The 26,720-nt window shown below is 39.6% G+C and overlaps 1 protein-coding gene across 1 annotated transcript in view; it reads left to right on the forward strand.

Moving 5' to 3' along the window:
* Positions 1-26,720, forward strand: part of LOC111227555 (BMP/retinoic acid-inducible neural-specific protein 3-like) — a 50,027-nt gene that overhangs the window by 11,162 nt on the left and 12,145 nt on the right. Inside the window, exons 2-4 of the mRNA XM_022753098.1 lie at positions 8,812-9,002; positions 11,099-11,283; positions 26,498-26,603. Of these exons, the coding sequence (XP_022608819.1) occupies positions 8,812-9,002; positions 11,099-11,283; positions 26,498-26,603 (482 nt within the window). The remainder of the gene's footprint in view (positions 1-8,811; positions 9,003-11,098; positions 11,284-26,497; positions 26,604-26,720) is intronic.

The raw sequence follows: 26,720 nt of genomic DNA on the forward strand, positions 1-26,720 counted from the left end.
ACAATTATGTTTTTATGGCCAGTGCGTGTGTGTGCTAATAGTGACTGCTGTCATTGAGAAACAAAAGCAGATGAAGCACCACAAAAACCTGTGGGAGGGGGTCAGTGTCAATGACTGGGCATACAAATTGTCAACCATGTTCTTTTACACAGTGGTTCTGAAACTTTTTTTTACATCAATGCCCCTAAACTGACACAAATTAGACCACAGACCCCCAGCTGATAAGATTTTTGATTTTAGACATTTTATTACACAAAGTGTTAGGGACCCATTATACATTGTGTTGTTGTGATAGTTATGGATGGAATTATAGTGAAAATAACTTATTCCCCTGTTTGCTGGAGACGCCCCAGGAACCCCGTCAAGGACCCCTGGGGCTCCCCGGACCACACTTTGAGAACCACTGCTTTAAAAAATGGTTAGATATTTCAGGAAATATTTTTGTTGACTTTATTGTCAAACGTTTGCTAAGAGGATTGAGAAGAGTCATGTTTGTATGCTAAATACATAGCTCCAGCCTCCAAATGATTATCCTTCTCTTAATCGTAGCTCTTTCTTGCAAGCGGCATCCATCTTGCCAGGCTCCAAGCCATTCGCTTGTGGGCAAATCGCAGTGGTTCGGACCAATCGGCATCTCATTAGAGAGGAACTATGGGTAGCTATGGGCAAGCGACTGTTTTCATATTTGTACGAGCACCTTTTATGTCGTCCTAATCGTCCTTAAAAAGACAACAGGACTCGCTTACCGACATGCTAACTAGCTTTCAAAGCTCCCCAGACTGCGGCTTGTTGTTGTGTTGTGCTTTCTCTTTTGCGCTCTCCTGCTACATCATATGATAGACAGATGGTTCACCCAATCACCTGCCAAGTATTTTTTTGAAAGCGCCTGCCCTTTCCCAAACAGTTTCCAATGAAGGCTCCCCCAGATGGTTCTGAGTAACAAACCATCTGGTGCGTCACATTAATAAAGACCGGTAGTAAGGAAAAGGTAGAAAAATCCTTGTACTAGCTCCTTGTCAGTTCACTGGTTGTCACTGTATATTCTCATTTATTTAATTTGTATCAAAATCAAAGTGTAATGAAAAGTTGTGCCTTCATTTGGGGGCTATGTGCTGGACTATTTCTTGGCCAGGAGCATTGAATTTCTGGAGTCTTCTTGTCACCGTGAGGTTGCCAGGCATCTGGGGAGACTCTTGAATAATGAGGAATGGCAGCTCACTTCAGTTGTCTTTAGTCTGACTTCAGGCCTCTTTTATTCCATGTGGTGAGTATTTTAAACCAGTGAATTTTATTTATGATGCTAAAGAAGGATGAGAGGAAAAATCTAGCCAGTCAGATCCTTCCAGTGTCTGCATTAAGTTCATTTGACAGATATTGTGTAACTGAATGAGATGTCCGGTAAGCTGCAACCTACTCAAACCGCTCGTGGTCGACCCAGGCTGCTTTCTTTTGCACCATTTTGCATCCCCTGCGACAGTTTCGGGATGTCTGTGGCAGTGGTCACAGTTTTAACGTGGTAATCAAGCGTTTGAAATGTGTACTTGAGGAACGCTCAGTAGCATCAAAGGCATGAAAAAGCAAAATGAGCAGGAAACAGCATGTTGCCTTGTTTATAGGACCTCTCAGCAGGTTTAATAGGATTTTCACAAATTAATGGTCTGATGTTTGTTTGATGTTGAAAATCTGTTGGTGGCAATTTCATGAAGCGTTCACAACCAGCAGCTATTAACTACATCATTACACCCTCTGTCTCCGTCTTGATCTCACTTTCTTCCCTTGTTTATCTCCACGGTGGTTGGATAACTAAGACACACGAGTCCCTCCATCTTTTTGTCCCCACTTCATCTTCCTCCCTCTCTCATTGGACTGTCCAACTCTCCTCTTGTTAAGACGGGCTCATCACTAGCTTAATTAACAAAGTTGACGTGTGTCACTATGAAGGTGCCTTTCAGGGAAAACGCTTGCAATGCAACTGGCATGTGCGAGAAAATCTTTTGATGTTGCTGGAATGAAAAGCCTCTTTGTATGTAATTCTTAATTTTGTAAAAAAAAAAAAAAAAAAAAAAAACAAAAAATCATCCTCTCTGTTGCTAATGGTGCATACACATTGAGAAGGATCAGTGTCACATCAGATTAAACGAAGAGGAGAAAAAAGCAAATTGCAATAAAGAAAAGCCACTGAGAAACAGCAGGCCGAGCGGTTGAGGTTTGTGTTGCGTTAGGTTTTACAAATAAATTGTAATTTAGTGTATCTTACTAAATGAAGCATGAAGGACTTTTCTCCCATTCTACACAATTCTCTTTGGGGAGGTCCTTGAAATAACTTTGAGTCTACATCAACCAACTGTTTTGCACAGCGGGTTATTTTGGTATCTGGGGTAACCCAGCTACAAAACACAACAATGTGTTTTCACTCAGGCCTCACTGATGATAAGCAAATGTTTGTCTATCAGGGTAAGGTAAATGTTGCTCATGAGCTTATTTGTTTTTAGTTTCTTTTTTTTGTAATTTTTGGATAGAAAATGATTTTCTTTCCCCTTGACATCATTGTTTTTTCTTTGTTGCTTGCCTCTTTTATTTAATTGAATATGATGAATGAGCTTTGATTAGGTTTCAAAATGTAGATAACATCAAACTCGTCTGTCACCATGGCCGTGTTTAGATTGTCCAGGTGAAACCCACCTCCCAGAAATAACATTTACATACTACTAATTTGCAACTACAAAGACATTTTGAAGGAGATGTAACACTATTTTTCTTTTCTTTCTTTTTTTTATCATGATAATATGGAAAATTATCCACAGTCACAAAATGTTAACACTGAACGTATCAGACAAATGATAAACAGTGAACATATTTTCTGACATGTGTTCTTGTAATACACATCTGCTCATAGCAACAAAAGCATTATTAAGCTTTTGTTGTTTGTTTTCTTCTTTAGATGCTCACAGCACTTAGGGAAGATTAAGGGAAGACTGACTTGAAACATGCAACAGGATGGACGAGGTTTCCTTTTTTAGCATGATACTGAAATCTGACTTTTTTTTTTTTTTTTTGGCATTTATAAGCCTGTAAGGACATTGCAGAGTGACAGAAAATGGGACAGAGAGCAGGGGAATGACATGCAGCAAAGAGTCCAGCCAGCCCAAAATGTAGCACTTGCAGAAACTGAGACAGATAATCTGATCATTCATTAGTTCTCCCATCAAAACTTAACTGGCAAAGCATATTAGTATAGTAAGTATGAAAAACACCCAAAATGTAAGATCATTTTTGTGTGCAATAAAAGACAAATATGTAGTTTCAGTAAAGGCTCAATACTGCATGAAGTCAAATGTGCATTAATTACATAAATGTGTAAATATTGTGTATCTGCTTTGTAAAGCACAGCGTGAATCCACAGTTTGGATAGAAACTGTTTTGATTGCTGTAGAGCAATGATCTGGACCTAACTGCGCTAAAGTCATCACACTGTATCTGAGTAAAACAGTGAGGAAAGGAGAGATGGAAGACAACTGTCTTTAGCGGTAATCAGCTCTCTGTCGGAAACAGTTTATAAATGCAAATATTCAGAACACCTGCGAAGACAAGTTGAGTTATTTTTACTTTCTCTTTTTTTCTTCTTCCCTTTCTTCCTCTGTGACATTCAGATGTTCTTATGACGAGTTGAAACAAGTATGTTTGGTGGCAAACACCAGCAACGAGAATCATAAAGAGTAATTACCAGACATGGAGTGATTTTTATCATAAATTATGTTTTTACAAAACTAAGAAGCCGGCATTTTCAGTCTCATAACTCTGTGAAAAATCATTCCACCAACAGAGACGTGGGTTTGCATGAATTACATGACATCCTCACACGACGCCAGTCTCGTTATTTGGTGTGTACAAGTTTGAAAGATGTGACATGGCCCCCTTAGTGGTTTGCAATCATTTAAAGAATTATGACATAACAGAGCTACTGGGGCTTTTTTATTAACGGTCTTTATATAGATGCTCCCCAAAGTATTTTTCACAATGAATAATGACATTGAGGCTGATCTAAACAAGAGTGTATGTGGGACAGTGCCACTATGCGTTCAAGTGATGTACAATGCCAATTACAATACAGTTCATAGAACTCTACTTGGTACTTGAGAAAAAAGGAAGAAAAAAATTGGAGAAAATTAAAAGAGAACCTTCAACATTGTTAGTAAAAGCCATTTGTTTTTTTTCTAATAGCAAACTAAACATTTCTAACATATTTACAAAAACCTCTTTTAAAGGAGCTATTTTGTAAATTTTGCAATTGCTACATAGCTAATGTTAGCATTAACAGCTGTTTACTGACCACTCTAGAAGAAATGTTGCAAATTATCATCAAAATTCACTTTACTCACCAAGAGCTGTATCCAGTGTTGGAAAGCAACTTCAATGTTAACTCTTGTATCTATCACGTCTTTTCTTCTACTACAGTTAGAATGCTAGCCAGCTAGTCCCGGCCCGTCTCGTCTCATCACTTACTTTTTTGGTGCGATTTCGGTGCGACGACCTCCTAGTTCATCTCTCCCGCCATTTCACCACACTGACAATACATGGAAGTTTTTTTTTTTTTTTAACAACACTCTTGCTGGTACTTGCCTCAATCCTCTCTGCCTGAATTCACGGGGGGGGGGGTCGTGGATGTTCGCGGCAGTTGCGAGGTAGGCTAATAAGGTAAACTTTCATATTTCGTTCACAATTAATAAAAGTATTGGTATTTTCATTAGCCAATCATCACTGTTGTACCCATTTTCATACATTTACGGACACAGAACTGGACATAACCAGGAAGAAAACAGAATAGCAGTAGAAGGAAACAAATGAGGTTTTATTTGAAACAATGAAATTCAAAATTAGGAGTGAATGTTCACAAAAAAAGGATTTGTGTCCTGGAAAGGAAGATTAATTTTCCAGGACAGTCGCTCAAAAGAACAATCCCAGTAAAACCAGGATGGGTGGCAACCCTACACTCACTCCTGGCAAGAAAGTACGTTCAGGAGCAGAGAAAACCATCCCCTTTAAGGTAAAAGGTAATTGCAGTTTTCCAGCTTCCTGCTGTAAAATACGTTTTTTTTTTTTTTTTACTATTGAGTCTTCTTTTGTTTTTAAAATACAACATTTTGTGTTTGTCTGAGAGCATTTCATATTATCACTATAGTTTCCACTTGAATTGTCTCAGGAGACAGCATTAGCAGTAGCAGACACTCCCCTTGCCGGCTCAGTGACATACTGAACTGACTGACTGATCTGCATTGCTATGCCCAATAGCATTTCAACTGCATCAGCAGGTTATTTGCTAGGTTGATTCCCTGATTTGTTATGTTGGGCACCTAGCAGCGCCCTCAGGCTGCCTGTACGCTGTGATGGATCTGAGACACCTGTGCTGTGATGGACAGGTAGCAGGGTACGACTCCCCTGCTCTGATCGCAGCCCCTGTAGCTCTGGCAGCCCCTCACCTCCAGGAGCACAGCGCTCCGGCTCGCTCAGAGGGGGGCTGACAGCTAGATGCGCGGCAAGCCCCCTGCTGCGCAGAGCCGCAGGTGAAATAAACCTGCGGCCTGTGCGTGCATGTGCACGTGTGGCTGTGATAGGCAATTCCAGTCACTCACAACATGTCACTGAGGAGTGTTAAGGGCAAAATAAACCTGCAGTCCTCCATGACGCAGGATCTTTTCGTGTGTGTGTGTGTGTGTGTGTGTGCGTGGTGAGCAAAAAGGTGAGGTTGAATTGAAATCTTCCACAACAGATCTGTGTATGTGTGTGTGTGTGTGTGTGTGTTGTGTTTTCCAGATTAGCTGTGGCACCATTCATAAGTGTCCATCAGCGAGCAGCATAGTGAGGCAGTGTGTCTATCACAGTTAAGCTCTCCCTCTTTCTCTCTCCGCTGCTCCCTTCTTCAGCCGGCCCCAGCGGACGGAGAGAAACACTAATGGCCGATCGTTATAGAGAAACACCGACATGAAACGGGCCTTAATGAGCTGCTTTCTGTTTTGAATTTTTCTCGGGGGGTCATTGTTATTGGTGGGAAATTGATTGGCAGCAGGCCCGCACCCACAGGGACACTGCGATATTCTGGGCGATAGCAAAGTTGTTGCAGCAAGGGCAGCTTTGTTTAGACGTTTGCAGCTGCAGGCTGTGTTGAAAGTGAGTGTGAGCATGTGTCTTCGCACGAGGGAGTCGCTGTGCATCTGTAGGGTGAAGGAGGTTGTATGCATGTCAGACTGAAAAACAAATCAGAAAATCCAAAGTTAATTGTTCCTTTGTAAAGACAATTATTTTTTAAAGCACTGTTTAGAGGAAACTGTTAAAAATGTTGTTAAAGTTTGAAGGACTTTGCTGGCAGTATTATGATGTCAAACAATGTAGAAGCTATAATGTCACTTCTAAAGCCGTCTTGCATTGACAGAGTTTGTCCTTACACGGGAGCAAATTTGCACAGGATGGGATCTGCAAGTATGGATGCTTCTAGTGCTTGATGATATAGAAACAATTTCCAGAGTGTAATTTAAATGAAGCTAGTGATAATCCATGTTTGCTTAAAAATCACTTAAGACTTCTTATAAAATAACCTGATGGGGATGGCTGCGTTTCGCTAATCCATTGAATGAAATACAATACCTGACAAATCAAGGTGCAGTGCAGAGGAAGTCTGTTTTAACCTTCAATAATCAATCAATCAGTCAATCCACAGAGACACAGAATCCTAATCGTTTTTGTTTTGGTACTGCACATTTAATGGTTCAGTCTCAGTGTCCTCTTCAACTCTGTTTCCAGTGGCAAGCGAGCAGCTGTTTTCAGGAAACCACCGCTGGTAAACCCATTGTATGCCACTTGCCCGGTGCCAAACAAAGGCAAACAAGGTTAGCGACTAGCCGGTGAAGACAGTGTAACATCCAAAGAGCCTCAATAGAGAGTGGTGACTAAACAAGAGCTAAAAGAAAAAAAAAAAAAAAAAAAAAAGGGAGGGGAATGTAGGATTTTCACTCATCAGCTGGACGGTAATACAGCTAAGTGAACGTTTATGTTGCTCCATGTCTGAGGGAGTTGTTTGACATTAGCCTTAGCATGTTGGCAGCTTGTTTTTGTCCAAAAGTTGATGGGATAGTTATTTTGGTTGAAATAGTTTAGTAAAATCCTGAAAGTTCTTATTTATATCATGGTTTATAGGTTATTGTCATACAGAACAGAGACACCGCCCCAGCCTTATATTTTTCAGAAAGCTTTTGTCAGCATTTTGTGCTTTAATTAAAGAGTGGAAAGCAGACAGATGACAGGAAATGAGGTGACAGAGATGGAGTGTAACACGTAACAAAGGTCCCAAGCTGGACTCAAACCACTGTGAGTAATGGCCAGTGCTGCACCAGGCCCCCCCCCCTTTTTTTTCTTGGCCTCTAACAGCCTTCATCCTCTAAATTCAGGAGTAAAACTGATATCTTAATTGCAGTCTGTCTTGTTACAGCATCTCCCAGACTGCATCATTGCATGATTAAATCAAGATAATAAAAAAAATGGCGAGCAGTGGTGGAATAAACAGAGTATTGCAGTGTTATATAACGTCTTTGTTTATCCTCTCCGAAATAGCTGTAATCAAGTCAAAACTAAGTCCTCTTCTCATCAGTGTGTCTCAGGTGTTGCTAGACCATCTCAGTCATGGCTGTTACTGTTTATCATTTATCTCTCTACTGATTTAGCAGCTAGGTGCCAACAAACAAACAGCTACAGATATTTAATTTCCATAGTGAACAAAACAAAGTAAATTGTAACTCTTCATCCTCTAGACATTGAACAAGGAGGCTGCAGCAAATGTATAGTTTCTTATGGAGGGGAGATGTGTATATAAGATGTACTGTGTTTTGTGTTGCAGCCACTCTTTGACATGTCAGTGTGTATTTTTACATGTAAATCTCACCTATTGAAGCTCAACACAGAAAAAAACACATTCACTGGAATGAAATGTACCAGTTTATTTGTAGTGTTTCTTCCCAAGAGATAAGTCAACCTCCCACCCAACAGTGAATGAAAGGTCTTCAATTTCTCCCCTGCTAGATTTGGGGTAGAACCATGTTTATTACCAGCTATATTTGAATAGAGCTAATCTATGCATCAAGCAGCAGCACTCAGTCTCTGCTCTTGGTAGATAAAGGCAGCTGGCATGCTCCAAGGCCAGGCTGAATATCAAACGACTTCAGATGAAGCCCGTTCCCTCCAAAGGAGGCCCCAGAAAGCAGCGAGACTCCATCCATGATTACAGCCCGTCGAACCGCGGCGCCTTAAAAAAGTGACTCAAGATGAGAAAAGATTGCGCTATTATTTAAAATCGGTGGAGAAAGACAATGTTTTTCCACCATGGTGCAAAGCAATTCTGCAAGCTGGAGGTAGAAGCAGCATGATACCATTCGTCTTTCAAAGAGTGGCACACAAGATTCACTTAGAGGTCGTACGGACATCATATTTAACGCCCGGCAAGGAATAGATCTGAAGATGAGCCTCCTCCTGCGGGGCAAGCTGTGTCCTGTCCACTGTAAAATCCCCAAAATATGTTCTTCCTTTTCAAGAAGCAGAAAACAACCGTTAAGATCAGTGTTTTTATTTTGTCTCTAATGGAAATGTCTCCCAGATCCCTGTCACTTCTTGACAGTGATAGAAATGCTCTCCAAATAGTGTGCAAGCCCAAACAACAACACAGCTTCTGTTAGAACCTTTGTCCTTTCTCCAATGTGCCTGCACGCGGCATTTCATGTGTGGTGTGTCCTTTGCTTACAACAAGCATGTGTTTGTGTGACATTGCAGGGAGTTTGGCCGCTGGAAGGTGAACAGCTTGGCCCTTGAGAGACAAGAGAACAATGGCTTTTCTTTGCCGCTGGACCCCGACTTCCTCCAGACCATTAGGCAGCTGGGCAGGAGGCCCAGTCTCGGCGCCATCACTGACAACATCATCAGGAAATACGGAACACACTTCCTGCTCTCTGCTACACTGGGAGGTAAATGAAAGAGATGAGCTGTGGTTTTATTGACTTACCTTAACAACAGGTTTTTAAAAGGTGAGGTTTTTGGGCATCCAGGTGCCGCAGACCAAGTATGAACATTTGGCCCTCACAGACCATCAGCTACCAAACAAAGGCCTTAAAAGAGTAATCTTTCGTAAAGCCAAGCTGTTAATCATCTCTGAAGCTCTAAAGCTTTGTGCATTGTCCTCAAACAACTAAATATTTGACTAAATATTGGCTCAGCTGTGAACGTGGGATGATTTGTGGTTGTTTAAGCTCATACTCTCTGATTCAACATGGAAAATCTATGTTTGGAATTGTTTGACAAAAAAAAAGAAAGAAAGAAAGAAAGAAAGAAAGAAAAATGTCAGTGGATTCTCTGTTTTCATAACAATAGATGCAAGTTAGCCAGAGAAGCTCAGCAAAGCTCCCGTGGCTATCTTCTGCAAAATCTCCTCCCAGCTCCTCCGCTGGCTCTTTTCATCTTTTTCTCTCTCTTGCGCATAAACTCTCAAAGCCTAGATGAATACCAACAGTATTTAAAATAGATTACAAAGACAATCCTGTACATTATGTGAGAAGATCAGCAGCTAAACCATGGCCTGATGTAACCTTTTACCTTTAGCCTTTGTTTGGGAATCTTAGTGCAATCCCAGCATGCTGCAAAACATTCTTAATAACAACTAAGGTGCTTTATGCAACATTTTTGAACATCAGTATATCATAAAATGTATTGTAATTCCTTGTTAGTATTACTGTAAGGAAAACTGCACAGATAATATATAAAGCACAAAATGATTTACTCCCAAACTGTACTCAGAGGTTGTTTGAAATCGGAGAGAGCCCATATGAACTTCACTTCACACTCACACGTACATTTAAAAAAGCAAGGGTAAGGACAAATATAAAAGAGGCATTTCTGTCAAAGGGGTAAACCTGTGGATGAGTTGTGACAATGAATTGAGAATGTGTAGTTCACTTGGTAAACAAAAAAAAATCAAAAAAAAAAAAGTTTAAATATAACATGAAATGATCATGTCATTATCTTCTTCTATTATCTACCTGTTCCTTTTTTCTTTACTTTCTTTTTGTTCTCCATATGTAGGACACACTGGAACTCCTAATCTCGCTCCATGTTCACTTTTTTTTTTGAAAGGTATAGTGTCTAATCTTAGAACAAGGAGAAGCAAAAACGGGAAAACGACTATTTTCTCTGACTATACATTGGCTTGTAGTGAGAGGGTTGCAGATTCATGCAAGGTCACACCTTTTTAGCCAATATTATGCTTTTTTTGTATATGTATTTACTATGTATAAATACTAATAAGGACTGAAATAAACTGAACTGAAAGAACACCATGCTGCTGCATTGGTTTTAAAAAAGGGAAATATGGTAATTTGCTTCTTGCTGAGAGTTAGATGAGGAGATGGATACCACGTTCACATCTCTAGGCTTAATATGAAGCTGGAACCATGAGAGGGTTAGTAGCTTAGCTTAGCATAAAGAATTGAAGCAGGGGGAAACGGCTAGCCTAGCTATGCCCAAAGGTTAAAAATATTCACCCACCAGCACGTCTAAATCTCGCTATTTAACACGTCATATCTCACTCTCTCTCTCTACCTGGAGACAAGTGTTAACCCCTTTGTCTATCCTGAGTGTTATGCTAGTTTTAGTGTCTCTCCAAATTAAAAGCACATTGCCCATAAAACCTAATGCTGTTAGACAGGATGTCTCTATTGATCTCTCACTCCCTCCAACATCTGTCAATACACTGTCTTCTGAAAGCTTTGGCTCTCGTTTGTGTTGAAAGACAACATCATCCATTTGTGCATTGTGGCTGCAGATTTATTGTCAGTGAATTTGCACACAGGATAAAATTGGTAGAGACTGTGAGCAGATTTTCACCCTCTGATGTACTGTTTTCCTGCCTATGTGATTGTATAATGAGTGCTGGCAGGTGTTCGTTGGTTAATATTTACCACCACGCCACAGAGAACATTGTGTGTGTGTGTGTGTGTGAGTGTGTGTGTTCACAAGGGCTGAGTCATAAATGAAGTTTGTGTACGTATCTGTGTGCGTGTGTTCATAGGGGAAGAGTCATTAATGATCTTTGTGGACAAGCGGAAGTTGAGTCGGACGACCGAAGTGAGCGAATCCAATGGCACAGCTGTGACTCTGGAAGCTCTGCACCAGCTGGCCGCCTCCTACTTCATCGACAGGGAGAGCACCCTGCACAAGCTGCACCACATCCAGATCGCCTCCACTGCCATCAAGGTAAAACGCCTGCTGTCCTGCTGGGCTTCTGTCAAACACAATAGCAATTAAAAAAAAAAAATTAAAAAAAATCTAATTTGCCAAAGATTTAAAATGCTCTCATTGTTGGATTTTTTCTTTCATGTATGATTACAGCATTTCCATGAAGACATTGTACAAATCAGATTCTGTTTCAGTTGATAAACATAATGATTGGATTTATTTATATTAAGAAAAAGTCTGGATTAGCTCTTTCACTAAGGAATTAATGAAATCACCGACAGTTTAGGGCATTTAAATGGAAACCGTACAATCAGCAGGTTTTGCTTATTTTTAATGAGAAGAGCTACAGTATTTTTTCCGCCCAATCAGGGTGCTGTTTTTTTGGGGGGTTTTTTTCTTGCCTCTGTGGATTTAGTCTCCAAATGAATTCATTACACACTCTTTAAACCACTTTATTATTTTTTTGCAAACATTATAAAGATCACTCTCAAGCCACTGATGCCACTATATAGAGTCTGTATGCAAACAATATGATAATAACAGAATATGATGGGATCTTTATCATGAAACATGCGCATGCGATCCTGCAGCCCTATTGAATGCTGTAACAGCCACATACTATGGAACAATTGGACAGAAGGTGGCAAAAGCAAACTCTTTCTTGCTGTGATTTTTAAATGTAACTCTGTGATTAATAGAGTATGAGTCATTGACTCACACTAACAGCTGTTTATGTGCTTATGTTTTTGAGATAATAATGGCCGCTTGTGCTTCCCTCTGGGAATAAGTATTGGAACAAATTAAGAAAATTACGCTGCACAGTGGTCAGTACTTGCCAAGTACTTAGCACTTACTAACAATTACTGTATGCAGTTTACGACCCATCAATAGGCCCTTTAGTGCAGCCTGTTTCAAATGCACAGTATCATTATGCTGCAGATTATTAAAACATATTTTAAAAGAACATAACACAATCTCAGGCCTTCGTTCACAGACCAGAACCTTCATAAGGACTGATAAACTTTTTTAATTAATGAACACTTCAAAGTGAATGGACTAAAAGACATCACATAATGTTCAAGCCAGAAACCCAGTGGCAGCCTTTTCAGAGGTTACCTATGGTTACTTGAGGAGCAGAGAGTAATTCAGAGAGAACACCTTTGATGGGGCAACCTCTCATCATTAAATACGTTTAGTCTTATCAGGATGAGGACGGCACAATCTCTACTTACTTTTAAAACAAGTCTAAAAACAGATTTTTTTTCGCTCAGCCTTTTCTTAAATCTAATTACTTATCTTTCTACCTATTTTGTCCTATTTCTGTTCATTTTAATACTTTTTATTATTGTTAAGCACCTTGTTTTGCCGTCTTTGCACGAAAGGTATAAATATACAAATAAAGCTTGATTTGATTTGATTTGATTTGATTGGAACTTCTCCTCAGAAGAACTTTCAGGCAAATTGTGTCATGCATCACATACGTTTTGTAAACTACAGCATCCTTTCATATTGGTTTTAATTTAACCCTACCCATCACCACTCCACATGCATTATGTGTGATGTACTGTATATGAACTTATATCAGTATTTGGTAAGATAATATAGGCCTCTTCCTGATAGCTGTTTTATGTTGCTGAGGTGTATTATCTCTCTTAGTCACTTGAAATATTCAATATCTTTGAGTGTTTTGTCTTACAATGTCTACCTTGGTGCCACTGCTGCAGTTTTCCACCCAGAGCGGGACATTTTCCTGTACAAGAAAACCCATGAGCCAAGTAGCTTTCACTATAAACAGTCTGATCTCAGTTCTTTTGTCCGCTTAGGTTCGGTCGTCTTGAACTGAGATGTATCAGCATTTCTTTGAGCTCTATTTGCATTTAAAGAACTCCGTTTTAGATCAATTCAGTGACAAATCTTTTCACCGTTTTGGTCTGACAGTCGCTGTTTCCGACTGCTGTGCACCTGGGAAACTTTGCTTGTGTTTTGTTCGCTTTGTTTTATGATGTGGTGAAGCATCATTTAACAGAAACAGAACATTTCTCGGGCACTGGCCTAAATCTTGCAGCACCATTAACCCATCCTTAAGGCACCATAAGGTGTCAGGTGGCTCTCTTCAGAAACCGCTGTCCTGCTGCTGCACCTCTATGAAAGAACATGTTCAATCTGGAAATCAATTGATAAAATTTAAGTCAAATATCAAAAACTGACTGATTGACTTGACATTCTTTATTTCGCCAGCTGATTAAAAGTATATTTCTTTTCTTCCTACCCTCCATTGTATCCGATTTATAGCGTTTTAACATGACATTGGAGAAAAACATGCGCACCTGCACGCTCAATGAGCAAGAGGGAGTTGGACCAAGAAAGGAGATGAATCGAGCAGCATTGTTTACTTCCCTCCCCTGCTCCTTCATGTGTGTATTCACGGGCATATATATGGAACAGCGCCACTATGCATATCAAAATATGCTTGTGATGTAAATATCACCCTGTATCTTTTACTGCTTAATACCTTTGGGGAGTGTTCATTCATCACTCTGTCAGTTGTTATCTAGCAGAATGAATTGAATCGGCTGAGTTTGCCCTTCGCGCCGCACACAGAATTCTCTGAGCTTTCCTGAGAATCTGTTTCTTCACGTGGCTTTAATGTGTTTATATTTGCTTGTGGTAAACAACAGATTAACGTCGCAGAATGTTGGTAAAATCAGCAACCTGCAAAAACACCCATCTGAGACACTGTCAGTTTCCTGTTTATCATAGGCTGTGTGCTGTGATTACACCTGTCTCTGCAGTGGGAGTTATGGGACTGGATGTATCGGGAACAAACACCTCTGATCTGACTAATGGATCCACATTTATTGCTTTAATATTAACCACAGTGTGGGACCTGTCTCAACAGATCTGGGACCTGTCTCTTTCCTGCAATGACTCTGGGTAAAGCTGCTGCTTCGCTGTGAGACAGTAGTGAAATATTGAAAACATGTGATACTGAAAAAAAAAAAAAAGATGAGCTAAACTGAAACGACCTGAGATCAACTGAGAGAAGAATAGATGAGATAAAATGCGGAAGCATCTGATGAACAAAAAAAATGTAAAAAAAATCTTACTTCAAAAGCAGCATTTGGAGAACTGTCATGGCCTTCATCAGCAAATGGAGCTGGCTCAGGTGTCAGACTTTAAAAAGCAGATATTAATATTTCACAAAACCCAAAGTCCTTATTATGATGTGATTCATTGTTACGGTAGCATTACTACTCTCTGTTCTGTGAAAACCATGTACCTCCAAAACATCAGCCCAGTCTTTTCAGATGGTAAGATTGTTTTTTTTAATGGTTTATTTATCTTAAGAAAGAGGAGAATTTTCTCAACTCTATCCATTATTTCCCAGATTCCTGGGTGATGTGGTTAAATTGTTTGTTTCCTGTGAACAACATACCACATCACAATAATATAAAAACAGAAAAAAATAACTGCAAATCTTCACACTGAGAAGTTGGAATTAACCAAACACCAACTTCTAGGGCTGAAAAATGAAGCCACCACTAAAGTGCCAAAAACCGCAGGTTCTCAAATGACCACTAGAGTCTGGTTTCAAAGGTGAGTCAATCCCCATAGACTCCCAACTTTACAGCAGAAATAAACATGTTTACAGCCTGGCACAAAAACATTTTTGGTCTCTAACACTAATTTCCTGCTTCATCTGTACAGGAGGTGAAGTTTTTTTAATTCACCTGTTTCAATTTTATTAAGGCTTTAGGTTATACATAATTGCGGGCGTGGCCACTTTGAGTGACAGGTGGGTGAGCGCATGCTTGCCACAAACTTCTCTCAGCTTCACACGCACCCCACCAGTTTTATCCATTTTTGGATTAGCTAGGAGGTAGGCGGAGTCAGGTGCTGCCAAGATAACGATGGCAGAGCAGCTCACTCTGAGCTTCAAAACCTTCAGAAACCAATCCAACCAACCAACCAACCAACCAACAAAAGGGTGACATCTCAGAGGCTATGTCCATCTTTATTTACAGTTTATGTGATGCCTGTTGACAATTTTCTGTTAATTTTCTTGTCTAGTTTGTACATTGGTTAGTATGTTGGCACATCGGGTGGAGTGGTTGTCACTTCATATCCCAGGTAAAAAGCAAACAAAGAGCAGTCACCAGTGAGTAACAAGGAGCCAGCAGGAGCCTCTTAATACAGAGCTCCACTCGAAAAGTAGAAACATCAGTGTCTATTTCCCTAATTCTGACTGTGTGGCTGCAGCTGAAAAAAAAAAAAAAAAAAGACTAAACTGCTTGCCTTTTTCTGAGCCACAGCCCATTTTTCATGGACTTGTCCTTATTGATGCCCCACTATAGAGCCCATCAGAGATAGAACTGTACATTCTCTAAAGTGAATTGGCAAGAGGACGTTGAGCTGATTTGGCAGCCGCCACTGAACCAGAGTCCTGCTAAAAACCCCTCTGATTGAGATGAATGGAGAAAAAGCCCTCTGGGGTACATTTGTTTGTACGGCGTTTTCAGGTGACTGATGTAAAATATTCACAGCGTCAGCAGCCTTTAATTCCGAACATGGGTTTTTACCTCACCCCAATGAAGACGGATGCCAAAACAAAGCTGCCTTTAAGAAAAGCAGTGGTCCCCTGGTTTTAAGAGATAACATATTTTAAATGGCAGAAATGTCTGGCCTGAAGGAGGAACTGTAGGACTGAGCACAGTTGCACTGGAAAATAATCAAAGACGGGAAAAAGGAGATAGGAGTGTGGGGGAATAAAATGGCTGTGCTGTTTCATAGTGTGATGAATCAGCCCTTCCATTTCAGTAATTTCCTTTGAGAGCCTCCGTCATTTGTCAAACATTTTGTGGTATGAGTTAAGGTGTCATGCGACCGAACAGCAGAGATGAGACGAGGACAGACAGGCCTTATTTAGCAGGCCTTTTAGCCCCGGGATCGTGTACGCAGCAGGTACACAGGAAATGCTGCATCAATCAATGCGCTTACCTTTGATTTGCGGCCCAGGCTTCTGCCGTATTGAAGATTCATTAAACTAAAGTTGGGAGGAGAATATCATTGACGGGGAGGAGAAGTGATAAGGAATGTTTGACCCAATTTGCCGTGCGAGGCCCTGAGTGCTCAGTCAGTCATGCAGCGTCACGCTTCATTTGTTGGAGTCTGAAAAAAAAAAAACACACACACACACACACAAGTAAAACTCGAGCTTCAGAAATCAGATAATGGCTGCTAAGGAACAGTTGCAGAGAACACGGCTCCCTGAGTTTGGGGCAGTTTTGATGGCAGGATAAATAAGACAAAAAAACAAAAACAAAGCGTTCCGGCCTCTGTTATCACGAGCATGTATGAATAATTCATTACTGGCTGATTTTTTAGCATTGTCATTATTCAGAAAGGAAGATAAACATTCTTCTGTTTTTTCTCTTCACCACTCCTCTAACCTTTAACTAAATCCACAGGTTTTCCTTTGCTTGAGATGTTATAGGTGAGAAGACTTCAGATCGTTGTATGGTAGAAAAAGATGGATGATAGTTTCTAGTTTTAGTCTGATATATGACTATTTCTCTTTAACGGTCCGATATTTTACACTTTTGTGGTGTTTTCTTTGAAGTGTTGATCCATAAGAACATATATTTGGTTTTAAGAACCAAAAAAACATCTCAATGTAGTTTTACATCTCCTGTTTAGGGCTTCTCTCTGGAGCTCTAGTCACAACAGATTGAACAACCAATCAGAAGAGGGGATCTGAACCTCTTTTTGATTGGCTAACTGTTTTCTGAGTGATCAAATACAAATATAGCAGATATCAGGTAAACACTTGGAGAAATCAAATCCTGCAAGGTTGGATCTGGGGTCCAGGTGGGCGGGGCATGGTTGAGGGCTGTACTTTGTTGTGACATCACAAAGTTATAGAAGTCCTGGCGGCTCGTTCTAATGCACAGTTTTTAAATACAGGCTGTGTGTATTCTGTCTATGAATTGCACACTTTGATACTTTCACTGTATTTATACAGTACATAGACCTGCTTTATAATCAAAAAAGACAACTCACTTTCTACTATGTAGGACCTTTAATCTGCAGCTGGGTAAAAGAAGTGAAGCCTGGAGAGAAGAAATAAATACACAGGATCAAATCTGCTCTCTCTGTCCTTCTTCAAGTGACTGGTACCTCCTGTAAAATAGCATAGCTTACTTTCCCTTAAAGAGACTCAGTGAACATAACACTACATACTGTATTAAATTCCACTTTCTTCTCGCAAAGGTTCCCCTCTGTTCCCCTGTGGCTTTGAATGGCTTTATTTTTTTTTTTTCAAGAGGGCACACAATAATCTCATTCTGATGCTATTTTCTCCCTCTTCCCCTTCTTCCTGCTCATAGTTTATAAGCTTATCCCTCGCTGGTTGATATTAGAGTGTAAGCCAGTGCAACAAAGTGGTCTTAAAGCATGCATTGAAATCCTCAAAGACTGAGTAAACAGGCGAGAATGCATCTCAGATGCAAATGTGGATTTGCACATTTTACCATGCCGTGGTGATTAAGCAAACGACCGTTCTTGAAGGTGCAGCAAAAGGCAATTTGGAAATGAGCGATGATTTTCATGAAACATTAATGCTATCTTGTACTTTTTTTTCTCTTCTTCCAGCAGGCAGAAAGTGCAGCCATTTAAAGTCCATTGTTGCTCAAACATCTGACAACAGCAGCTCGCTAAGTGACATTTTATGCTGTTTTGTGGAATTATTCATATGAGGCATTTGCAGCAGTGATGAATCTTAGTCAGTAAAAGATGCACCCGCCTAACTGGTCTTATAATAATATTAAAGCTTGTGCATTTTTTAAATAATGGATGTGCCTTGGAGCCATCTTTACCGATGGACCATGGTAACGGGCTAAGTGCTGCGTTGCCCTGCTGAGGCCACACACCAATAACACAGAGGCTATCATCTATCTATAAACTGTGCAAGACATAATCTGATTAAGATAATACGGGTGGTTTAATAGATAACTTGTAGTGTTGTTTCCTTTTATCATGTTCACTTTATTAAATCTATTAGCTGTATATATTTAGTTCCAGCTTCTCAATGAAAACAGATATGCGTACAGTACATGGTGATGAATCCCAGCTAAGCCAAGTTTGAGAGAGGATCAACATTTGTCGGTCATCATGCTTTCCTTATTTTGTTTTATTTGTGTCATGCGCTGTCTTTTGCAGCAACACCATTATTTTCAGTTCTTGCAGTAAATTTGAAACTGAGAGGTATGTGTTTCTACTTGTGTGTGCATAACCTCTCTAGTGGGAACACTGAACCTAACATCACGCCCCCCTCCCACTCCGCTGTAGAAACTGAGTAAAACTAGCAGCTGTGCAGTGCTTAATCCAGTTACGATGCCAAATACCGGCTCTGGCTCTCACCTGCTCCAAAAGTTGAAATGACACGTCCTGAGCCATCGCGCTTGTGCACTGGGGGGGCCGTTGGGTTGTCTGAGAGTGGAACTGTGTCAGCTCTCCCAGCAGCAGTGTTTTCCCTGAACAACATGTCTGGCAGTAGGCAGAGCTGCATTTTCTCCGACAGAGTGTAAGATGAAGCTGAAAAGGATGCCTTCAGGGCTCACATGGGAATATTTGTTTTCTGCTTGAACACACAGACTGGTGACAAAATAAAGGAAAATGAATGGAGGGAGAAGAACAAATGCAGATGCCTGCATATGTGGCACGAGAGAAAAAAAAAAAAAAATATATATATATATATGAATCATACATGCTGTGGCATTCACATTCCCCAGATCTTAATCCAATTGATGGGACACATATGGCTGATAATCTCCACCACCGTCATCAAAGAGGGTCCCAGCAGCTTTTATTAAGACACTTTATGTTATTATTTTCCAGTCATTTGTCATCTCCTTTGCTGTAGTGATGCCATACACATACATTAGGCCAATATATATATTCATATTTGTGAGGTTGGTCTTGGTAATTATGTTTAACCTTTTTTTTGCACTTCTTTTGTTTTCTAGTTTATTATACGTAGCTGGGAACTGGTCTAAGGTTTCTCTGCAAATGATAAAACGATTAAAAAAAATAAATTGCAATAAGGAAACAAAAAGTAACCCTAGTGACTTTATATAATTTTTTGATCATTTATGTTGGCATTTCAATGCAAGAGCTCAAAACTCCCGCAACGTAATGTCCAACTTTACAGCGGAAATAAACATGTTTACAGCCTGGTACAAAAGACGGTTTTGGTCTCTAAATTCCTCCTTCATGACAACCTATGAGTGACGTCACAGAGGCTACGTCCATCTTTATATACAGTCTATGGTTTCATCTTATGGCCTTCATCAGTGTCCCTAGTGAAAAGCGTTGGTCTAATAATGAAGTTCTTCTGTTCACTGCAAGTGTTGCTGGACTTTTGACCACTTTAGACTTTTTGGGACTTTGGAAGTAGGTGAAGTTGTGCCAGAAACCTTTACTTTGCTTCTACGGAATTTCAACGCCATACATTCACTTCGCTGCTAAGTTTCCATGGATGCTTTACCAGATGTCCACAAAACCTTGAAAATATGCAAATAGTTACTTTCTCACAGCCGCTATCATAAAAACACCTAGATATTACAATATTACCCCCAATCAACTTTATGTGGAATGACATTATTCTATTTTCTAAATGATTGATTTCAATCACAAAACTAATACAAGTTGTTGTTGAAATGTTGGTTTTGCAGGTTTTTCTAATATAGTGCATAACACTGGAATGCATGTGTTGAACACCCAGATGGTCCTCATAAAAATGTGATTTCATCTGTGCTTGTCAGCTCAAACTATATGAAGTATTTATTACTGCTGTGATATTAATTTCCAGCCATACCAGTCAGCTCTAAAGATATAAAAAAAGTGAAAGAGTTCAAGTGAATACACTCTTAAGGAGTATTTAGACAGTAAAAAAATACAACATAAGGCATGCCTGGAGGGCAAAGTGAAATTCATCACGATGAGATAAAGAAGTCACATCCGCAGCACGTGGAAGCATCACAAACTGCTTATTCTAGGAAAGCCTTTAAGTGCAATTAAATGTTCCATTAAATGCAGCTGTTAGTTATTCCGACACAGTCAGCACAATTATCTTGTACTCAATTATGGAGCATTAATAATCCCCCCCATCCCTTCACATACATACCCCTCCCACCAAACCCATCCATGTCATTTATATATCACATTCTTAGAATAACTTTTCTTAGAATAACTCACCTTTCAGCAACAACTGCCCCGTGAGGTTTTGAGATAAGTGTAAAAACTACAAAAAAAAACTAGTTTTTTTTTTTTTTTTTTTTTTTTTTTTTTTTTCTTTTTTGGGGTCAATTTCTAATAGAGAAGGCTGACTGTGCACACATGCTCTGCTCCACTGGGTTCTTTTTTGCAGATGGTCTCATTGCTATGCATAGAAAAGCCATCTTTAGATTTGCATTTGGTCAATTTTCCCCTTTAAGTTGGACATCTGTCTGTGTTAGGAATTAATCTGCGGATCCCTATGGAGGCTTCTCGGATTTTAATTAATTGTGTTAACGCATCAATAATAAAAAAAAAGCAGAATGGAAGTCAGTTACTCTCTCTCTCTTTCTCACTCTCCTTAGCTCTGTCTGCCTGTCCTGCCTAAAATGATGTCTTTGTATTCAAAAGACTATATTTTAATAAGTTTAAATTGAAAAGCGGCAGCTCAGTTCAGAATTTTTTGTCAGCAGGAGATTGAAAGAGACACTGGATGTGCAACCGCTCATACAGAGCTCCCAGCTTTTATTCCTGTTCATGTCTCTCTGTGCTTAGTTCCCTCATTGACCTTGTAGTTGTCAAAAGTAGATGTTTAAGAAGAAAGACAACTTTCCTGCCTACAGCGGCAAGTCTTCCTTTTCCCTCCTGGCTGGATACCACCGTTGCTGTCATTAATCTAGCAAGAAGATGTGGTTACAGTTATTGGACCTATGGGAAAATATTAAAAGAAGACACCGTCACGGTGTTTGGCAATAATTTGCAAGTGACAGCGAAGGAGATGGATTTCCCTCCAGGTTGGCAGTTTATCTTTGCTGCCCTGTGAAAACCTGGATATATATATATTTATATATATATATATATGCGTGGTCTAAATCAAGCTTTTGTCAAGGATGACTGAGCTGAGATTGTGAACAATCTAACCGTGAGCTCAAAGGAAAGGAGCGATTCTACAGTGTTTTATGTGCGTCTTTGTTTTGTCAGCACAAATCCGGTGCTCTGTCTTTGAGGCTCGGGCGCGGTTGCATCTTCCAAGACTCGCGGCGAAAAGTTGTGAGATCTTTTTATGCCGGTCTCAGAAGGTATTCTGTTTTTACTTAAGTTTTCTCACTCCTAACTTCTTATCCAACTTCTTCAGTGGATTCAGCATTTGCTCAAAAAGAAAATTATTTGGAAAGAATCCTTTTTTTTTTTTTTCATGGTATTCATGCAGTATGTCCTTATCATTATGCAGTCTGTAAAAAAATAGCAACATCACTTTCATCTCTTCTTTTGACTCAGTCTAATATCTGCTTAATTCAAATGACTTTCCATGTCTGAGGTAGTTACCACACTCCGCACATGACTGTTGTTGAGGAATATTTGTTTGTTTTGCTCGTGTGCGTGTTGGTCTCTGCCATCAGTGTTCGTTTTTTTACACTTCTGCCAGGAATGGTAGCAGATATTTGCTGCTCTTAGTTCTGTTTTTTTTCCCTTTTGTGTCACATTTGTTATTGAAAAACTTATCTAATTATACCTGGCTGTAATAAAAAAAAAAAAAAAAACCCAGCAGCTTCACATTTCTCTTCTCCATTTTTTAAAATTCTTGTTCTTATGTGAAGTCATATGACATTAGGTTCACTCATGCTCGATTCCGAGTGGGCCAAGCTGCACGAAAGCCACCACACACAATTTTTCTAGAGTGCTGAGTGCAGTAAGAAATAATACCCTGAAAATGTTTTATTCTCCAACTATGCGTGAAGTGGTGGTGTGAGAGCAAATCACCTGAGTTTGCATGACCATGGTGCCCAGAAACTCATTTCTAAGCATAACCCAGACCACTTCTGTATGGCACTGCAAAGTTTCAAATCCATTCTGTCACTACAAGGCCCTTCAAATGAATATGGTGTGAAAATATTCTTCCCTTTTTTTTTATCCATAATAACTAATAGTCCCTGGGTTTTCAAAGGCCACATGAGCTCAATTTGGCTAGATCGTCACTTTATTAAAAGAATACCATCAGTGTAATCAGTCCGATACATGAATACACATCTGTTAAAAACCCTATGTCTACAATTTACCTTAAAGGTCCCATATTATATAAAGTGAGATTTCCATGTCCTCTTTGATTATAAAGCAGGTCTAGGTTCTATATTAATACTTTGAAAGTATCAAAGCCTCAGTCCACAGAGAAATGCAACACAGCCTGTATTCAGAAACTGAGCCTTAAAACCAGCCGTCAGGACTTCTGTAACTTTGTGTTGTCACAACAAAGCAGTCAATGCTTTGTTGTGAGCCTTGCTCCAAGCCCCTCCTGGACCCACCATTCAGCCTTCCAGGATTTATATCTTCTTATGGCTATCAAAACTTCAAAATAAAATACAGGACAAGTATAAAACATGGGACCTTTAATGCTTCAGTTTCTGGTTATAGCCCAGCGGCTCCAGTAAATTGAAGCCGGCTCCATTAAAATAGTTTACTTCTTGTCTTGCTTACTTTATGTTATTGTATTCAGTCAACCCACATATTGAATCACAACATTTTAATTTAGAATAAATGTAAATATAGAATTTGTTTTGGAGTTAAGCCAGCGGAGAATGAGCAGCGAGTTTTAATAGATCACCCAACTGGTAATAGAAATAAACACATTCAGGTCGATTGGGACTGTGGATCATCTGCCTGAGCAGCTTCAAAAGCTTCATTTGTCCTAGAGAATCATTTCCTCCTGGCACACGAGAGTTTTTTTTTTTCTTATTAAAAACAGGAAGAGGATGCATTCACTTAATTTTCCTATAAGTAAATACAAGCAAGAAACAGATGCTCTACAAGAAACATTATCTCAGTCATAAGCAGTCTGTTAGGTTTCCTGCCATTATATTGTTTTCTAAAACTTTTTTCACATAAGCCTCTGACTCTTAATGATTTGTTACTATTTTTTCCATTTGCAGGATTTGGGTTTCTATCACAGACCGAGTGAGAAGCATAGGTTCTGTTGTCATGTGTTTACCGAGTGACCCACAGAGTTATTTCACACGGCACAGACGATAAGGACACAGTGATATTTACTGCACAGGCTGTTTATTCAGACAAACAATTCTTGCACACACATCTCACTGCTTGAATGTCCACAGGCCTCTGTATGTGCATATTTTTCCTCAAATATGAGCTGGTAAACAGGTGGACAGAGTCTTCTCCCTGTGTGTTAACCGGTGTGATTTCTCTTCTCCTACTCCTACATGGCTGAAGCAGTTAGTTAACCTGTATTAGAGCAGGTATGCAAACCCAAGCGCCCCTCTCCAGCCACCGTTTCAAACGCACTCAATATACGACCAAGATCTCATGAGTAGATCCAAATCCTCTTTCCAGTGCTTTTTGTGAATCATATCTGTCTTATTTGCTAATTATGTAAACATAGCTATTGTGTGAGAGATTATCAGACATACAAAAATGCCATAATGACACATGGCGAAGGGACAAATAAGGTGGTCATATCCTCTACAGACAGGCTGGGAGATGACCCACTCTCAGAGCCAAACCGACTAACTCTGCCAACTTGTTTGGCACCTCGCTGTATGTCACCGAATGGCTTCCTTGATTTGTACAAGAGGGACAAGAGAAACTCGTGCTAACCAAATGTGTTCTGCAGTACTCCAGCACTCAGTAGCTCGCCTGGAGTGTCATTTTCATCTCTCATGGAGACTTTACACCTCCCACGCAGACACATCAGTTTTCTCTGGGAAGAGTTTTTTTTTTTTTTTTGCGGTGAAACCTGCTCAACGCTGTTCTCTCCTTCAACAAATTGTCTGACAGCCATTAGGAAAAACTGTATTCTTTTAAAGAGCAGGGAAAGAAAAAGAGAAGTGGCTTGATTGATGATGATTGAAGTAATCACGCCTGCTGACAATATAGTCCCATTGTAGTTCCGTTTTCAACTCCGCCACAGGTGCTCCAAAATTGCCAAAAAATCACTTGTTACTCTCTTTGAGCTCACATCACACACATTTGATAGAGGTTTGTGTTGTTCGCCAACTGATTTAAAAATATATGCATTAAAAAAACTAGAGCGATGAGCAAATGATGCTCTAGATCCTAAAATCATGCTTTGACAGTCTTTAATGCAACAGTAACACTTTCTAAACAATCTTATCACCATTTACTTAAACCTTTCTAATAGATCAATAAAGTAACTTTTGAAAATTTGTCACAACTGACATCATAGGCTGTGTTCATTGTTATCGTTGGGTCACTGTAGGAAATTCTAGTTACATAATTATCTAACACGCTAACTGCTAACGTTTAAGCATGTGAGATAGCTCCATTAGATCGTTGACGTTTCAGTTGGTTAAAGGTGGTTTAAAATGTCAGAACAACACATCTTTGTGACCAAACGTGTGCAGAAGTTTGGTTAAAAAAGTGCAGGTATATTCAAAATGATTCACATTTCTCATTCACACTTAGAATGACTGCCTTAATACTTTGTTTTTTAGCCGTCCCAGCAGCAGGGATGGGTCTGTATCCCAACAACTATGGGATGGATTGCCATGAAATTTTGTACAGACATTGACTGTCCTCAGAGAAGGAGTTCTATTGACTTTGGTGATTCACGTTCCTCTTGAAGCACTAACTTGATCTATTTTTGTGGATTTTAGTGTAATTTCTGAAAAACTCCTGCATCATGTACCCTCAGGATAAATTGTATTCACTTTGATCTTGACTTTTATGTTTTTAATTTCTCCAGTGCTTTGGTTATAAACTTCCCATCAGCCTCAGCTGTATTTCTGTGTTTAGTTCTAATTAGCAAATGTTTGCATTTTAATATGGCAATTAACTAAACTTATACCAGTGTAGCATCAGCATGTTAGCATTGTCACTGTGAGGATGTTAGCATGCTGACGTTTGCATCTGTACCTGAGCACAGTCTCACAGCGCCTCTAGGTTGGTCGTTGAGGTTTGCTCAATTCAAGATAACTTTATCCAGGATTAAAAAAATCAATCCTCCGACCGCATTGGAGTTAATGTTTAGTTGTATAACAATCAATAAAATGCAGTTCAAGTCGTTTGCAGGGAAATAAAACATCAAATTCAAAGAACGATGACAACTTCATGAGAATTAATTGGATTATTTATCTGGCTAACTGCATGTTAGTCTTGATTAGTTAAAGGGAATATCCTGCCTTTCTTAGATATGCAGTATTACCCCCCTATGCAGTATTACTGCATATCTAACAACAGTTGTGTACAGCATTTTGTGATCTAAAGCCAGCAAAAGCTGAAATTATATGAAATATGTCTGGTTCTGCTGAATCAATTTTTCTACAATGGAAAAAAAAAAGAGTCTGGCAGTGTTTCAGTAGTGTGCAATACTAAATTAGTGGAGTACTCTTTTAAGATTCTTTCAGGAAAGAGCCCACAATTAAGAGATGATTTTGTTGCCAACCATCATATCATATTTCAGCCTGTGTAGTCCAGTAACAATATTACATACCTTATGTAAACGTTTGCACGGGGCAATTACATGAATCCTCGGGTGCAAATATATAATTGAATAGAACATGCTTACACTGGCATCACGATGGATTTTAGCATGTTATGTGTGTCAGTGGGCATTGTAATGGGTAAACACAATGTAGAGATGAATTTGACAGATGACACCACAACTTACTCATTACGTTTTACTCCAGGGATCCTTATCGCAACTCAATTTCCAGCCCACTAGCTCACAGAGTCATTATCCTAAATATGATTTGCACAACGGAGAAGTCTAAATAATGCGTAATATATTTTGTGTTTCTCAGGAGTGGAGATATTGAAGAGAGAGGGTGTTGTTAATCTTATTCTACGTGACATTTAGTCATGTGCTCCCTCTTATCCTCTTCCTGTTTTTTTTTTTTTTCCTTTACTTCTCTCTGTATATTTAATTACATTAGTGTCGTCCTTTCTAAGTGTGGATGATTGTTATGTGCCTCTGTTTTTCTCCCTTTAGGTGACCGAAACAAGGACGGGCCCTCTTGGATGCAGTAACTATGACAACCTCGACTCTGTCAGCTCCGTTTTGGTTCAGAGCCCTGAAAACAAGATTCATTTGCAAGGTTGGCCATCCATAATTGAACTCCCCCAATTTCTGATGGAATTGTCACAGTGTCTGTTCTCTGGCAAGCTTATAACTGCAGCACGAGAGTGTCAGAACGAATTTAGCTTCAATCACT

This window comes from Seriola dumerili, unplaced genomic scaffold, assembly GCF_002260705.1.
Source record: "Seriola dumerili isolate Sdu_G_001 unplaced genomic scaffold, Sdu_1.0 BDQW01000189.1, whole genome shotgun sequence".
NCBI lineage: Eukaryota > Metazoa > Chordata > Actinopteri > Carangiformes > Carangidae > Seriola > Seriola dumerili.